This window comes from Chironomus tepperi, unplaced genomic scaffold, assembly GCF_022539635.2.
Source record: "Chironomus tepperi strain 1889 unplaced genomic scaffold, CSIRO-AGI_Ctep_v1 contig_161, whole genome shotgun sequence".
Taxonomy (NCBI): Eukaryota; Metazoa; Arthropoda; class Insecta; order Diptera; family Chironomidae; genus Chironomus; species Chironomus tepperi.
The window spans coordinates 2,119,736-2,137,400 of NW_027226283.1; the positions used below are offsets into that span (position 1 = coordinate 2,119,736).

The following is a 17,665-nucleotide window of genomic DNA, read 5'->3' on the forward strand; positions in this document are numbered from 1 at the left end:
TTTTTTCGGTATCATCAACTTTATTCTCATGGGGGCTCGTATTCATCATTAAGATAATGTTGACGTTTACAAAATAAAGTTTAAACATACACACGGAAAAAATAATTTTTACAATCATTTTTGCCATTTATCCATTTAAGGTGTTCAAAATTTTCTTCTTGATAGTTTCTAACAAAATTTTTAAAATCTATTTCATTCAAAAAGTAGCTGTCTATAATATATTCATTTTTCTAATAATTTTAATCGTTGAAATTATTTTACCTTGTTTAAACAAATTTGGAAAAAAAAAAATTTAATCATATATTTTGTTTTGTGACACTTAAATAAGCTTTTTTGGTTTTGTCTGTTTTAAAAATTAAATTTTTCCTATTTCCTTATTCTTGTCTTTTATATCATTCATAGTCATTTACACGACAGTGCAGGAATTTCCAATATTCTATACGACTAATTCCTTTTAGAAAAAGAAAAAGCTTATTTATTAAGTTTAGTTATCAGCAACTACTTACGTTACATTTTGATCTTTTATAAGTTGTTGGTTTACATACTTTGCTGTGACGCAGAAAGAAAATAAAATCCATAATTAATTAATAAAAAATACGATTAAATAGAGAAATCAATAAGAAAACTTTGGAACGACAATTTATTTGATTTTAAATAATAAGCAGAATTATTTTTTGATGTTCCATTAAATTAATTATGTTTTTAAATGTGTACCGTTTCAAAAAAAATTAATTAAGAAAATAATTTAAATAAAGTTATATCTTAATAATTTATTTTCTACAATTTTTCATAAGAATATTAAATTTTGTCAATGGATTAATATAATATAACAAGAAAACTTAGAATAATCAAGATAGTTATATAAGGATACATTTTCAATCGCTTTTTGATAAATGAATTTAGAGTAATTGATGGCAGTAAGCTGCATGTAGGTTGAAAATACAACCAAACTTTTCTTATTAAATACTAACCACTTGCATAAAACATAACTTTAAAAAGTGATGAATATTATTACTTGATTATTACATTTTCCTTGTTATTTTACCTTTAGACTCAGTTTAACTGATGAAAACAATCAATTTATTGATAAACAATTTTTATTATACAATATTAATGTATCAAATATAAATTAAAAACTTGCAAATTAGTGTGAAAATTAAAGAAAATATTGGAACAACTGTGAATCATCTTCAAAATGTTTATAGAAACATATTGTTCATTCTGAATCTATATTTTTAATTGGGTATTTAAAATTATGAAAAGAAATATTTTTGTTAAATAAAAAGGAACACGAAGACTTATAACAAACGTTACGTCGATACGTTTAATTAAAATATTTTTCCTATCGGAATTTCCAATCAGTAGAATTTTAAGATTATGTACCCGTCTTAGCTAATATAATTACTTATGATTATGTTAATTTTCCAAATTCGATTTATCAATTTTTTAAAGTGTTTTTAACATGTAATTTTGTTTAAATTTCCTACCATTATGAAAAAATTAATACATCCCTGTTTTGTGTCCAATTTGATTATTTTTATTTAAAATCACAAATATTTCAAATTTTTATAAACTAAATATTTTATTCAAGTTATTTGATAAAATCATCACACTTCAAAGTGATATTCTTTGTGTTAAACATTTATTTTTATATTCACACCGTGTGAATGTATTGAATTTGTTTTATTTACAAAAAGGCAAAAATACTAATATAAAAATGTTTTCGATAACAAACTTAATATTAATCATACGCGAATTGCTTTCACTTTTTAAAAAATATTTTTTTATCTTGACACAACTAAATATATATCAAGGCTCCCGCAGATTATAATCTTCATACAAAATGATTTTCAAGATTATAATCTTCCATACAAAGATTATAATCCGAAATAATCTTCATACAAAGATTATAATCTCAAATAATCTTCATACAAAGATTATAATCTTTAATAATCTTCATAGAAAGATTATAATCTTTAAAATAATCTTCATATAGAAGATTATAATCTTCTAATACAGTGAATTTAATTTCAAATATAAGGAAAATAAACATTTTATGCGAAATTATCTATTTTCTGAACTTTTTTCTAACTGTACACTGTATATTAGTTTTCAAACTGAGTTTTCACTCAACTACAATGAAAATCGATGCGAAAAATTCTATTTTCAGGAATATTTCACCCTGGTTTTAAGAAAATTGAAACAAAAATTAATATTTTCGAGAGTTTTTGTGTCTAGTTTAAGCAAAATTTTGCTTTTCTGAGCGCAATTTCATCCCAAATAAGAAAATTAATTCAAAATTTGGCTTTTCCGAGTCGATTTACATCCCAAATAAGAAAATTGTGTCAAATTTGGCTTTTCTGAGGAGTTTTCCATCTTAATTATGAAAACCAAGGCCTAATTTGGCTTTTCTGAAGAGTTTTCCATCTTAATTAAGAAAACCAAGGCCTAATTTGGCTTTTCTGAAGAGTTTTCCATCTTAATTAAGAAAACCAAGGCCTAATTTGGCTTTTCTGAAGAGTTTTCCATCTTAGTTAAGAAAATCAAGGCCTAATTCGGCTTTTCTGACGGGTTTTTCGCGGATTTTTCATCTCAAATAACAAAATTTAAGTAAAATTCGGCTTTTCCAAATAATTTTTCATCATAGATATAAATACTAAAGCCAAATTCAGCTTTTTTCGATAGTTTGAAATAAATTACACTTTTGTAATAATTAAAAATTTAATATGACAATAAATTTAAAGATTATAATCTTTAAAAGGATTTGTATGGAAAAGATTATAATCTCCATACAAAGATTATTAAGATTATAATCTTCATACAAAATTTTCAAAGATTATAATCTTCCATACAAAGATTATAATCTTTAATAATCTTCATACAAAGATTATTTAAGATTATAATCTTCATAGAAAGATTATTGAAGATTATAATCTGCGGGAGCCTTGATATATATTCAATATATTTATATAAAATGTTTTCCTTTAAAGTATATTTTTGTTCCCATCATCATTTTTCGTAACAATTTTCGTTGTAACTTGCGTTTGGAAATTGTGATGTGATCCACAATTGACAACCTAAATTATTAAAGTGAGATGAAACAAAAAGGAAAGGTTTATTTTAATAAGTTTGTATACAAATAAGTGCTAAAACACCATCAATTCTAATTAACAAAATATTCAAAAAAAGGTTATTCTTATCAATTTTTGTCCTACCTTTCTAAACGCCTTTCGAAAGTTTTCTGAGAGAAAACAATACAAAATAGGATTTATGCACGAGTTGGTATATGCGAGAACATGAGAAATAATTTGAAATGCTACGAGCATTGTAGTCTGATGATAGGCATCAAGAGATTTTAGTACTAAAATGATGTGTATTGGAAGCCAACAAATTGCAAATGCCAAGACAACAGCAACAATCATTCTTGTCACACGCTTCTTTCCTCTCCTATTTGAAACAATTTATTGATAAAATAAAATACATGAACACATTCAATAGCTTAATAATGGAATTTGTATAGATAGATTTGCTGCCATTTTCCTACATACAATTTTATTAGAGATTAACAAAGCACATAAAAACAAAACGTATTTCTATAACAATAAAAAAAAAATCTAATTTGAAATACGAAAAATTTACTTTATATAAATAAACGAGATTTCAACAATCGAAAATTTGAGTTTATTAATCAACTTGAAGTACATTTTACTCATATAGAATTAAAAGGCACGGTCGATTAAAAGCGATATCCCTATCATATAAATTCAAGGCAGGAGGAAACAGAAAAAAAATCGTAGGAAGTTAGGAAAGTAATCCTACGCTTTATAAAATGACATTTCTATAGAGATGTAAACACCATAGGGCTTTCATGCGTTCATTTCTGACCTTCCTTCGAATTTCCATTATGAAAAATTTTTATATGACGTTTTTATATGACTTCATTCAACATACCTTGACTCAGCGGAAATTCTTGTACCGGTACCTTTCCATAAGCTTGCTAACATACATACATAAAGCACCGATATTAAAGTCAATGGGACAACGTATGATGATAAAAAGAATGATATCTAGAAGGAAAATAAAAGGACAAGAAAAATATGTTTAATTTCATCATAAAAATGTTATTAAGAATCGGTCAAAATAACAAGTTGTACATCAGTTATTACTGACATGTTTTAAATGTATAAGCAGGTTCAAGAAACAATTTTTTTTTATTTATTATGAAACTTTTTACTATAACTGATCTATTGATAAATTGGACAACATTCTTGAGTTTATTTAGAGAATATTTATTTAAAATTAAATGAGTTATAATTAATGTGACAAATTCTAATTTAGGAATTATCTTCCAAAGAAATTCAATTTTTGCTGACAAAAGTCTTTCGTTAAAATAATTAATAAGTAATAATTGCTTCATCATCAATAATATCTACAATAAAACAAAATCAACATAAAGCACAATCTATTAAGCATATAAATTAATTAGTATCCTGCAGTTTATGAGTAGTTCTAATAGATAATAATATAATTAATTGATTAATTAACACGGTTTTCTAACAATTAGAGATGTTAATACAAATACCCATGAAATCTTCCTACCATGCTTGGCGGTATTCTAGTGAATGAACTACTCAATGATGAAGTTCAAAAGTTGTCTTGCAAAACTACTGTTAAATTTAAGCCTTAAATAAAATTATCCATCGAAACATATCTATTTATGATAAAAGCCTGATCAATTAGTGAGAAATGTTTAAAGCATTTCCAAAAGCCTTACTTCTGTGAATAAACTTGTTTGAATCGCTTAAGAGCTTAGTAAAGTTTAATGAAAATGAACTTTTTCATTTAGTTCATATGTGTCTTGCAAACGTCTTGTTACTTTAATTTTAAATTTGCCAACTTTTTACCAAGATGCTTAAGATAATATCCTACATGACTTGGTTCTTTATACTTCTTACATGGGTTTCTTCGTCTTTAACTAATAATAAAAGTATTATAAAGGTATCCTATTTTTTCACCTTTTACTTCTTACATGTTTTAACACGTACCATTTTAAGATTAGCTAGTGCACATGTACATATATATATTTCTATGTGTACATTTCTTAATATTTTCATATTTAGAATCACACCGATAATGGAGAGGTTAAATAAATATACATATGCAAAAAAAATATCATGAAATGTGTAAAATTAATATATATGAATTTTAACAAGTATTAAGCTGTTGTTCTTATATGTTCGGAAGCTTTTCCTTACCATTTACATGTGCTTTTTTCAGTAAATGTACTCACTTGAAAAACAGAATGGTTATATTGTGTTAGAAATATACATTTGATTTCCACATATCCATATTCTTCTCCATAAGTAACAAGACCGTGCGAAAGTCCAACTGGTACACACGAAGAACATATGAAAAACCATGCGACACCAATTGCACTAGAATAAAAGAAAATATAATAGATTTATGACAAAAAAATGAATTAATTCATAATAGTCAATAAAAAATGTAATAACAAAAATGTGAACTTGCCGTAACGTTTTAAACAATTAATTACATTATTACGAATTACGAATAATCAAATGTTTGAGTACAGAGATTTTTACAAATTTGATTAAAATAATGTTATTGAAAATGAACCAATACTTAAATTTCATTATAAATTAATGAAAAAAGTTCTAAATTTTCCTATTATATTTATACGTCAATAATCAAGCGACAAAATTTAACTTTGAGTCAAGAGAATGTAATAATTTTCAGTATAAATAAATTCAACCAATTCATTTTTGAGCTATGTCTAACTTAAAAATTACTAAAACTAGTTCTTGACGCGAATTGAATAACTCAAAAATAATTCAGCAGACAGAAAAAATTATCCCCTGTTTTGAGTTGAAACTTTCAAATGATTTGACGTACAAAATAAATTATTTTAATTTCATAAAACTTTCTAAAATTTGAAAAAATAAATTACTTTGCTTTTGTCGAATTGATGTTTCTTTGGGAATAAGTATATGTAAAATACGACCATGATAATATAACAAAAATAATTTAACAATGAAGAATAGAAGTAGAAAATAAAAGTATATACATATGCTCTTCAATAATAATTTTGTTCTTTGTAAATCAACATAGATTTATCTGCAAAATAATCATTATCGTCATCATTTTGTTGAAAACATTGTAGCTATAATTAAATTTTCATATTTTTATGGCATTTTACATACATTTATGTTCGTATATATCTTAAAAATACAATATGTGAAACAATTTTTTCGTCAACGTCGCCTACAACTTATACTGTGGAAAGCACTCATAAAGATATGTATAAAGAAGGAAAAAAAAACCTTTAAGTGTCAAAAGCGTGTCATTATTGAAAAGAAAGTAATGTTTTTATAGGCACAATAACAAACAATGATAAGGAAAGGGCGGATAAATAAAAGTATGAAACTTACAGAGTCGCATTTTTTTCGGTACGTATTGACATGCCAGATATCGGATGTACAATTGCTATGTATCGATCTACAGACATAAAAACAAGTGTATAAACACTTGCATGGCACGTAACAGCTATCATGTATTGAACCTTTGATTTTTAATCGTTCAGGTTAAATCGAAGTTAGAATTATTTGGGAAAAATGAATAATTACGAAAAGCTTATAAAAATCAAAGGCAATTGATGACTTACAAATGAACATAAAAAATCACCGAAAGGCCAAGAATTAAGTATATAATCTGTGGCCGTAAATGGAATACCTAAGTTAAGAGAAGTTATTGAATGCATTAAACTTTCAAATCCTTAAATAAATATTAATTTCATAAATACTTACAAAATATCACAAAAAGTAAATCAGCTACAGCTAAGTTTATTATTAAAATATTTGTAGTAGATCGCATTAATGGATTAGCAGCAACAACTGTGAATAAATAAGAAAGAAATGTTGAACAAAATCTTTAAACTCGGTATCCAACTATTGACAGAATAAGCTTTAATAGAGCTGCATACATTAAAGGAGCAATAAATTGAATTTTTTTTTAATTTTCTCTGAAAAGAGAACTGACCCTCTTTAAAATACAAAATTCATGTCTCGAAAAAAAGAACTTTTTATAAATCATTCCCAAATCATATTAAATTTTGATGTAGATAGAACTTTATTAAAATGAAAAAAGAACTGAAATGATTATTAATTTATTTAAAAATAAGCCTAAATGTACATTTAAAAGTTATTAGAATAAAATCCATTTTAAAGCTTGTTCTCTTGAAAATACTTAAATACACAATATATTCGCTAAATAATTGTTAAATCAACCTGAACTAATATGATGATTTCAGTGAAAAAATAATAATTGCTTATAAAAAATATCGTTAATTCCTTTTTCGTGAATACTGATATTTTCATGTGCTTGAAGTTTAAATTGAATAATAACCAATAATAACTTTGTAAAAACTTTGAAGTAACGGTTGATTATCGAGATTCTTTTTGATTTTTAATCAATAATTACGTCAATAATGCTATGTAATGCTCCAAAATTTTTTATAAATTATATTTCAAAGGATTTGCGCTTATTTTTCAACAAGATTACGTCATTAAAGGTTAATCTTTCAAATGGATTATCGAAGCATCATTTTAACGCAAATCTTACTTCAAGGATAAAAATTCTATAGAAGATAAATCATAATTTGTTTTCTGTGCTCTTTTTAAGGTAATCTAATACGTGCCTACAAAAAGTGTACTGCATAATAACATTGTGCTTACCAAGTACTACCAATCCATTACCAATTAATCCTGCTATAAAAATAATTCCGAAAAGTATGAAAACAGATATTGAAACAGACCGTTCCAAATCTTCGATATAGGAACTTCCATCTGAACAGTTGAAACACTCTATGTAAGTTAAGTTAGTAGTATTTGAAATGTTTAAATAAGGCTCAGTCATCTTTTCATTGAATTTATTATCTTAGTTAATTGCACCATAAAATTCTCTTTCGCTTTCTTTTTTCTTCGTTTTCTTCGTTTTCTTCTATTTTTAATTATTTTTTCATCTTTTTTGATAGCTCTGGTTCCATCTTTATTCATACACTTTTTGAATAGAGAAGATTCTTCTCTCTTTCTTTTGTACTAATTTTCGGTCATTTATTTGCGTTAAATTTTCATCTCAGAAGCAGGAGATCTCATACTGAAGAAAAAAAATATTTCCCTCCTGTTTAAGAACATAAAAGGAAATGATTATAGCTTTTATTTCATCACCATTATAAATCTTTGTTATTGAAATGTTAGAGAAAATCAAACGATACGAAAAGTTGCATATAGTTACACTTATGTATATTTTTTTTCTATACCTAAGTTTTATTTTTGAATATGATGAATTTATGCATATTAAATTTTTATTATTTGCCCAAATGATTCAAATTTACAAGCAATAGAAATTGAAAGATGCTACGAGTTTTATACAACAAATGTTTATCGTTCTCAATAATTCAAAGTATGTAATATTTATTCAACCTTTTAACAACTACCCGTCAGCGTTTTTCTCGAAATGTTTTCTTCAAGATAAATCCACGAGAAATTTTAAGACTAAATTTTCTTTTTTTTATTTTCAATATTCTTCAAAAATATTTTATTTAAATATAAATATTGATTAAAATACCTAAATTTGATCAAATTGATTTTTCATAATGAGATCTAAGATACAAAAGATAGACAACAGATCATATTTGTGTCACGATTTTTTTTCTTTCTAAGAGCCCAAAAATAAGACTGAGATGTGTTGTGGCATAAAAAATATTCCCCATTATATGTAATATTTTGATTCACTCGGAGATTTACCCTTAAATTTATTTGAAATATTTAAAAATTTTCGGCCGATTTCATCAGAGTGGATTAACCTCATTTTCGGATTATAAATTTCAATTTTTTGGAAATATCTCCAACATTTTAAGAGCTGCATTTTGAAATTTGTTGATTCATAAGATGTATTATTTATTCAATTTTTCAGTCAAATCTATTCAATTTTGTCAAAAAAAAAATATCTTTGAAAACTCTTAGAATGTTTGAGATATTTCAAAAAAAAACTAAAGTGGATAATCCGAAAATGAGGATAATCCAAAGTCAAAGGATAATCCATTAGTGAAATTGGCCTTTTGTGTTTGATCATCCTAAATACATACATCGAGTTTTATAGTCACAGTATGAATACTGAATAAGGAATGACGACCAAATAAATGAAATTTTATCAAAATCGGTTCCAAATCTCACTTCCGATTCAAAAAAGTAAATAAATTTCAAATGACATTACAAAGTGAAGTTATATTATGTATAATAAAAAATATAAAATAATCATGAGAAATTTGAACATAAAAGTGGAAAATTGTAAAATAAATTATTTCAGGTCACAAAGCTCAAAATGCATTTAAAAAGTTTCAGCTTTCCATAGCAGATATCAAAGTTGTATGGTGAAACACAATCTCAGCTTCAATTTCCATCTACACATATTTTATTTCCTTCTTTCTAAATGACTTTACTCATATTCTTTTTGATTTTTTTCAAAAAAAAAGTTTTTAATGAAAAACGTGAAATTAACGACAACCACACTCTGATTATTACAATGGTTGTTTTTTTAATTCAGATGAAATCAAGACTCGTGCAAGTGTATATATTTATTAGGTTTATAAGGATATACAAAATGTTATTTTGATGATATGAAAATATTGTGAAAATATGAAATAATGTAGAACATTCAATGTACATGAACACATCATGATGTGAATAAATATAAACATTGATTGAAAGTGACGAGAATTTGTGATCGAAGAAGAAATAAGATTAAAAATAAAATACATTTATCATATCTATCGATCGAGAATGTGAGAGGTTTAAATTTTAAAGTGCATTTATTTACATATTAAACATCTGTGATTTAATTTACTAAAAAATGTCAGTAATTAATTGAATTTTTTGTTGTATTTTAAGCAAAGTGTAAATCTTTGGCAGTAAAATTGTTTAAGTTAAAATTATGAAAAAAAACACTGTCAGATTTTTGGTCAGATAATTTTCTCACTGAAATCATTTATTTGCATTTAGAAAACCTGTTAAAGTAAGGCAAAAAAAATTTTCAATTTCAAAAAGTTTATAAAACACGTAATATGACGAGTCACTAAGTAGGAAAATGTATTCATATTTGATATCTTTAAATTGTGTCATAGTGATAAGATACTCGTACCCTCATCAAAAACGTAAGTGAGATTTTTTTTTCGTCACAACGCAAAAAATCAAATCTTTGCCTATTTTGCTGAAGCATGCATCTTCTATTCATGCCAATGGAGATCTGAAGTAATGTCATTCAATTATTTTGATATCACTTACACCATATATTAAATTTTATTTCATACCATGATTCCTTATTATGCTCATCAAAAATAAAATAGAAGATAAATAAAAGATCATAAACCTTTATCTTATGTGACGAATTTGAAATAACAACAATAAATCAATTATCATAATGTGGGTATGAAACATTTTCAAAAAAGAATGAGGAAATGATGGTAATTTAGATTTAAATATTTTGATTGTTTAAAGCGGCTTAGAAAGAAAATTGGAAAACAGGATGATCATTTTTCATAAAAATGTATTTCCATCTTTAAATAATGATCTTGAAAGTATTTATCGTAAATAATATAAAGCATCATGAACCTTTTTGAAAGGGCATATTTTACTTTAATACGTGCATTGACATACATTGACATACATTGACATACATTTTCTCTCGTTCTGGATATTTCAATAATTTAGTTCACGAAATGCCATCACAAAAACTCTTATAACTTTCTACCATATTAAAATCAAACTCATTTATTGCATTTTTTTTCCTTAGCTCTTTTATCTCATGAAACACTTTTCAAGACCAATTCAAGTGCCACTCATGCCTGTAAAACGCAATAGAGTATTGATGGGACTTTTCCACATTCAATAAGAATATTTTATGCATGCTAATCACGTTTCTGCTCCCTGTCTATTTTATCTTTGTAAAGAGGAAAAAAAAAGCAATCAACATATAATGTTCTATGGCATTAAATTTATTGTCCCTTCGCTCATTAGCAGGAAATTTAAATTAAAATATTAATAAGTACAATCCTTCACGACTTAAAGAGTGCAAATACGAAAGGTCCTTGACCAATATAATATACAATATTTATGAGATATAATCAGTAAAGAAATCGTTGCAAATTCCTACACAATTTATTAATTTGTACATATACAAATTTTCATTTAATTAGGAAAATTATTTTATTTTCTTTAACATCTTCCCACATTTCCATTATGTGGGTTGAGCTTATTGAATTTTTATAATTTTTAAGAGATTTTTTATTTCACGACAAAAGCTATTAATTTCGACGTTGAATTATTTAGCCATTTTTTTTTTTGCCTTTTTATTGCACATAATCTTAATAATGAGATCTTAATTAATTGAAACGACTTAGAAAATAAGACCATAATAATATTTATTTAGGAACAAAAAAATGCACAGATTTTTCTACAGACATCGAGCACTATAAAATTACACATGGCTTTCAGTTAAAATGAATATTTTTTCACTTCATTCAAATCAAGTCAAAAACTAGTACATATTAAAATTCATTTATTTTATCTTAGAATTTGTCTGTTCAGAATAAAAAAAAAAATTATTAATTATTTTTTAAAATTTTCACTCATTCTTTGATAATCGGAATTGTGCTTATGTAATATAACTTTCTCTGCTTGCACTAGCTGCACTTTATTATTTTTACAATTTTTATTAAACACTGTAAATATAATTTAATATTGTCGAATTAGAAATCAAAGTTTTTTTTTATATTTTAATTACATTTACTTTTTCTTTTTATCTTTTTTGTGAATTTTCAAAAATGCTGAATGAAACAAAAACAACTATTGGAGAATGCAATTACTATAATCTTTATTTTACTTCAATTATTATAAGCCTGTATTTACTTAATATAATTGTTTTTAAAACAATATATCCGTCTTTATACATTGAGGTTTGAATGAATACTGATGTGAATTGTAATCCTTTTTAAAAATATTTTTGATAGACTCACCAGACAAAACAAGACCCGAAAGCACACATTGAATCTAATGACTGCATTTTCATCATTGAAGAGAGTCCTATCAAGATGAGAGACTGGAATGTAACCGAAGCTCTCTCAATGATTCAGAAGCAAGTAAGTTTCCACCAAAATATGTAACTGTGTGAGTAAAATTATATGGTAAATTAGAATTTTCCCAAAAGTCACCACAAAACCTTAGAAGCTGTTCAAATGTTATCACTGTTTTTACTGGTTCGTGCTCTTTTTTTGACAAATAATTTTTCTCATTTTCTCTTTGATGCTCTGCTCGTTTAGAATGAAATTGCTTTTCATAGTCCATTAAATACTATAAATTTAAAAGGTAACATGACATTGCTTTTATATAATATGTTAAATAGATAGAAGAATATGAAAATAACATCCAAGCTTTGTTTAATAATTTCTCGTTAGGTTAAAGTTTTTATAATAATTTGATTGCACATTCTTGCAAATAGAAAAATTATTGCAATACCTCAATAAACAATAAAAACAATTAATTTACCATTTAAATAATCCGTAAAGTTACATATATTGCGTGTAATCCAATAGAAGAATCCAACAATTTTCTAATTACGTATATTGTACAACGTAAAAATTTTATTACAAAACGAATGAAATATAATTCAATTTGTGAAAAAAAAGATTCTATTTTCTGGAATACATTGCGTTACAAAAATCTATCAAATGAAAGTCAAATGAATGAATAAGTTTGTGTACATGTGCCTTAGGAAAAAGGAAATAATTGAAATTGTCATTGTCGCTATGTATTAAGCCACAAAACATTGAAAACTAAAAGAAAAAGTTTAGGAAAATACAATAGACATGAATATAAAAAAATATATTGTGCATTTCTGTTTTATTTGAATTTCCAATCAAATTTCTCAAGACTTTTATAATTGTTGTTGTTGTTTACATCAATAAATTAAATACCATATAACTGATATACTGCATGATTATTATAGCAATAAAAAAAGTATACAAAACTAGCAATCTTTCCTCAGAAATTTTAAAAATAATCTAAGAAAACCTTAATTCTTTATTGGTTACAAATGAAACAATTAATTGATCAATTGACATATTTTGATACCTGTGAAGAAATGAATTCAATATGTGATAATTCTGAACACAAGAAGTGAGTTTATGAAAACATTGAATAAATTATTATCTTATATAATCTCAAGTATAAATCTCAAGAATTCTTAGGAAATTACGTTATATTTCGGAACATAGAATAATATTTTTATGGATCTTGAGTTTTTGGTATTTGTAATCAGAATAACAGAGACATTTTTGAAAACTTCGTTTGAAAAGTATTTAGAAGTAAGATTTTTTTGAAATCCTATTCAAATTATAAAAAAAATAGTCAATATATTTGAACACTTTTGAGTAAATTGAGAACGCGGGAATTTTTTTAAAAAAAAAAAACAGAGAAAATTCCAAATTATGAAAATTTTCTTAACTTAGGGTAAAAATTATAATTTTTGGTAAAATTATTTCCATCACATGGAAGTGTGATTTTTTGTAATGAGAATTTATTTTTAGAACTCCGATACCACCATTGGACTGAGATTTCTCATAACCGAAATACCACGCCTGAAATTTTAATTCGATTCTGAAAACCCTAGTTATATATTATATCATTCACTTAATTTTACATAATCTCCAGATAATAAACATAAAGAGTAACCCAAAAGTCATGCTGCTCAACAAATACCACCAAAATTTAGCATCTTCAGAATTTTCGTCAAGCATATGAAACTTAGTCAAATGAAAAGCTCGTCCCAATACTCCAAAGGTTAAAATTGTATCAATATCAGAAGTTAATGTTGTTGTATACTTTCTATATTGTTTGCTAAATAAGAAAAATGAAATAAAATAGAAATTTAGTTGTAATAGGTACAAAAAACTTATTTTATGTTTCTCTTTAAAGATTGGAAAAAATGCACACTTTGATATTTAGTAAAACTCTAGAAAGGATCACATTTGGTTGTATATTCATATCTTTATAAAAAAATAACAGCTGGAAAAATATACAAATACTCACTTATTTTCATTATAGATTTCACTTGCTGTGTAAGTAAACATATCGACCCGTAATGGTAATAAACGAAAGTCAACATTTGTTGGCATGACTTCCAAATCTTCTTCTCCTACTTCATCTAATTCAATAATCATGTTTATTCGAATTTCACTAAACTTTATAGAAGGAACGATATTATCAGAAGGGAAAAATCTTGATCCACAATTTTTTGTTGTATCCTTTGTACAAGCAACAATAGCGCAATGCATTTCATGCAAACTAAATTCCTCATCAACATTCATTTCATCCTTATAATCTTCTTTTACATCTGAATGTGTAGTGAATCGATATTTATAACCAAATTTAGACGATGGAATGTCATATATTGTATATTTTACGAATATCTCACAACATAATTTGTTCCTGCATACCTTTCGGAATTCTTGATTAACCAAAGGTTCTGTATATTGCAATGGTTCCATTGATATAAAAAATTGGTCCATTTCCTTTAGATTATACCTCTTAATCACATTATTGCTGTCAACTTGAATTGAATACGTGTCATGATCTTTCGGAACTTTTGATATTATCACCTGTCTGTGGAATAATATTACATACATACAGGATGAGTTGAAATGTGTTACAAAAATCAGCCAAAACATTGTCAAGAATTTATACAAACTCTTAATAATCAAATCTTACTTTATCTTTTCACCTGGTTGAAACATGATAAGTGGTCCGTTTCTGCCTGCATAAATACCACTACCGCCATGGCCACTTGCAAGATTATTCGATCCAGCTGCCAACAGTACAATATTATTTGAATAACTATAGCTTTGTTGCATTTGAAGTGATGTGTAAAAAGGAGTAGATGAGTGCCATAATGTTGGATATAAAATGTGCTTGATGCCATATTGTATTAAACTAAAAAAAGTAATTTTGATTTTAATTTAAGGCATTATACTACGAAGTGATTTTATGAAAGTTACATCACTAGACATTTACATATAATGAAATTCAAATCATATTTAAAATTTATTTATTTATCATGAACTAGAATAATCCCCCAACAAACATGGTGGAAAATTTAAATTTAACGGTTCCTGGTGCTTCTATGAGGAGTTATATAAAAGTTTTAAATTCTTAGATAATTTTCTCAAAGATGAGATTCTCAAATAATTTTCAGGTAAAACAAATCTTAAAAAGTTTCACAAATGTTGGTAAATAAAAAGTTTTGCAAGGAAATTTGATGTTTATGAAAAAAGGGCGAAGCTCAGAGCGGAATGACATACAGAAGGACAGAAAGACAGCGGGACAGAAGGACAAATGACTTAAATTATATTATTAGTTAATAATTAATAAATAGTGTGGAGAATATAAAATTTTTTAAAAAAATACAGATCTTTGTATAATAGATAGAATAACACAAAAATAAAGAACTTTTCGGATGAAACATTATAAATAATATGAACTTACATGTATGCTGGATACTTCGACATTAAATCAAGTGATGTAAATTGTCCAAACGTAACACCGAAATCTGAAACAAAAGAATAAATATTGTAGTATTCGATTTTGACTGTTCATCAATATACAATCACGTACCAGTATGAAATACTTGAACTTCTGCGATTTCTGTTTTGTTCAAGAGTGGATCAAGTTTCGTGTTAAATTTACGATACCTTGAATCATTTTTAAAAAATCAATATAAAGAATAATCTACACTGTGGTAAAATATTCAATGTCACTTTAAAAGAATAAAAATCTTAGCGCTCTTACCTGGATACAATACAGCCATTACGATCGAATACAATGTTTGTGTTGTATAAATTGTATTTATTTTTCGTCACAGTTGTAGATTTTACCCTCTCAATTACATTTATCAGAACATAAATCCCGTTTTTCCGCGACTTAAGCGATACTTTGGAAATAATCTGTGTGTAGGTAGAAATTGGAAGGTAGAGAAACATTACTATTACTTTCCTCTCACGTTTTATATTCATTCATTTCATTTCACTCATTTATTTATTGTTTTTTTCTTGGTATTTCTATCATTTAATGTGCGTATTGTAGACAAAATATTGAAAATTGCTATTTTAATATAATGAGACTTTCACAGCTTAACATCTTGAGAAGAAATGATCAATTTTTATAAAATTTTAAATAAAAAAAAAAATTGGACTAAAAGTTGAGAATTAATAAAATTATTTTTAGATCTTGCATTCAAACCAAACTTACCGCTGACTTTTTTGAATAATTGCAATTATTACTAAAAACAGTACTATTATAAATGTCATCATCATTTAATTCCACTGCGTGTTTAATCAAGAGTTTACGTGTTCCTATTCCAACATAATTAAGACATCCTTCTGGAAATGTTAGTATATCTACTTTATTCTCTGCGGCTTCATCAATCAGTCTCAAGTATTCATTTAACGTATCTTCTATCATATCGTCGACATTTGTGACTATTGAATTAGGCGTTGTAGGTAAAGGAAATTCTACAACAGCTGCAGTGTAAAAATCATCTTTGAAATTTGCGTTTACCTAAAAATCGAACAAGAAAAGGAGTAACATTAGATATCTCTGATTATTCTACTAAAATATCCTAAAACAATTTAACAAATTGACAAGAGCTTCTAAACATGAATTTTAATCAAATTTTTGATCCATTAAACCATTTTGTGTTCACATAATTTTAAACTGTAATAAGTTTAATTAAAAAAGCAAGAAACAAAACATTCTTTCAATGCCTTACATATTCCCAACAGATTAAAATGCCAAAAAAGTTGATCCAAACTTTTTTCATTATTTGATGTTTATGTTTGTCTCTTATTTAATATGTTGATGTTTTTATAATCTCCCAATTTTGAAATGAGAAAATAAGTCTCGTTCTTGTTATTGAAATAATATTTTGGGGAAATTTTCAATTTCCTTGTGATCTTTTAAAAAGTAATACACAGTACTAAATTTTAATGAATATCTTCACTCTTAACTTCTTTGAACGCGTTGCTTTATCATTATTATTTGCTTATTTTGTTACTCATACTAGTATTGTTATCTTATCAGTATTTTTAATACTGTGGTGGGAAATAGGTGTGTCACTCATAAAATACAGTCTACGATATTTTTAATGCATACACAAATTTACAACATACCTATTTTTGATGAGAAAATATTATTTTCCATTCATTTCATTTCACATATTTAGAACGAAGAATTATGCTCCTTAAAAAATACTTTATTCAAATATAATTTTCAATTAAAAGATCAGGAAATCTTCTGACTTTTTTTTAAACTTTTTAAAATAAATTTCATTGCATGCGTATTTTCACAAATAGGAAAGTATTTCCGAAAATTTGTTTATTTTCTCACTGTTCTAGATATAATCGTATCAATCAGCATTTCTTCAGTTTAAATTTAAATATGTCTTATTCACATACGTTTTCTATTTCCTGATATAAAAAGATTAGAATTTTTGTAAGCCAGTTACGAACGATGATTTTATCCGATTTTATGGCTTTAAAATA

General features: G+C 25.8%; 2 protein-coding genes across 5 annotated transcripts; both read right to left on the bottom strand.

The window, feature by feature from the left end:
* Positions 1-1,821: 1,821 nt before the first annotated feature.
* Positions 1,822-12,364, bottom strand: LOC139088260 (allatostatin-A receptor-like). Of its 4 annotated transcripts, none has more exons than XM_070637393.1 (9): positions 11,939-12,364; positions 7,752-8,196; positions 6,825-6,911; positions 6,683-6,750; positions 6,450-6,580; positions 5,291-5,435; positions 3,952-4,067; positions 3,216-3,447; positions 1,822-3,077 (listed from the first exon to the last, which is right to left on the bottom strand). In XM_070637393.1, exons 2-9 carry the CDS (start codon positions 7,930-7,932, stop codon positions 2,985-2,987), a joined length of 1,053 nt encoding a protein of 350 aa, XP_070493494.1. In that variant the 5' UTR covers positions 7,933-8,196; positions 11,939-12,364; the 3' UTR covers positions 1,822-2,984. The 4 variants fall into 4 exon arrangements, with proteins under 4 accessions (XP_070493494.1, XP_070493493.1, XP_070493495.1 ...); XM_070637392.1 differs by having other exon boundaries at positions 11,863-12,364; XM_070637394.1 differs by having other exon boundaries at positions 11,982-12,023.
* Positions 12,365-13,215: 851 nt separating this feature from the next.
* Positions 13,216-17,130, bottom strand: LOC139088259 (vanin-like protein 2). The gene is made up of 8 exons (XM_070637390.1): positions 16,894-17,130; positions 16,374-16,682; positions 15,915-16,069; positions 15,741-15,817; positions 15,612-15,675; positions 14,838-15,059; positions 14,160-14,732; positions 13,216-13,967 (listed from the first exon to the last, which is right to left on the bottom strand). Exons 1-8 carry the CDS (start codon positions 16,942-16,944, stop codon positions 13,757-13,759), a joined length of 1,662 nt encoding a protein of 553 aa, XP_070493491.1. The 5' UTR covers positions 16,945-17,130; the 3' UTR covers positions 13,216-13,756.
* Positions 17,131-17,665: the final 535 nt, after the last annotated feature.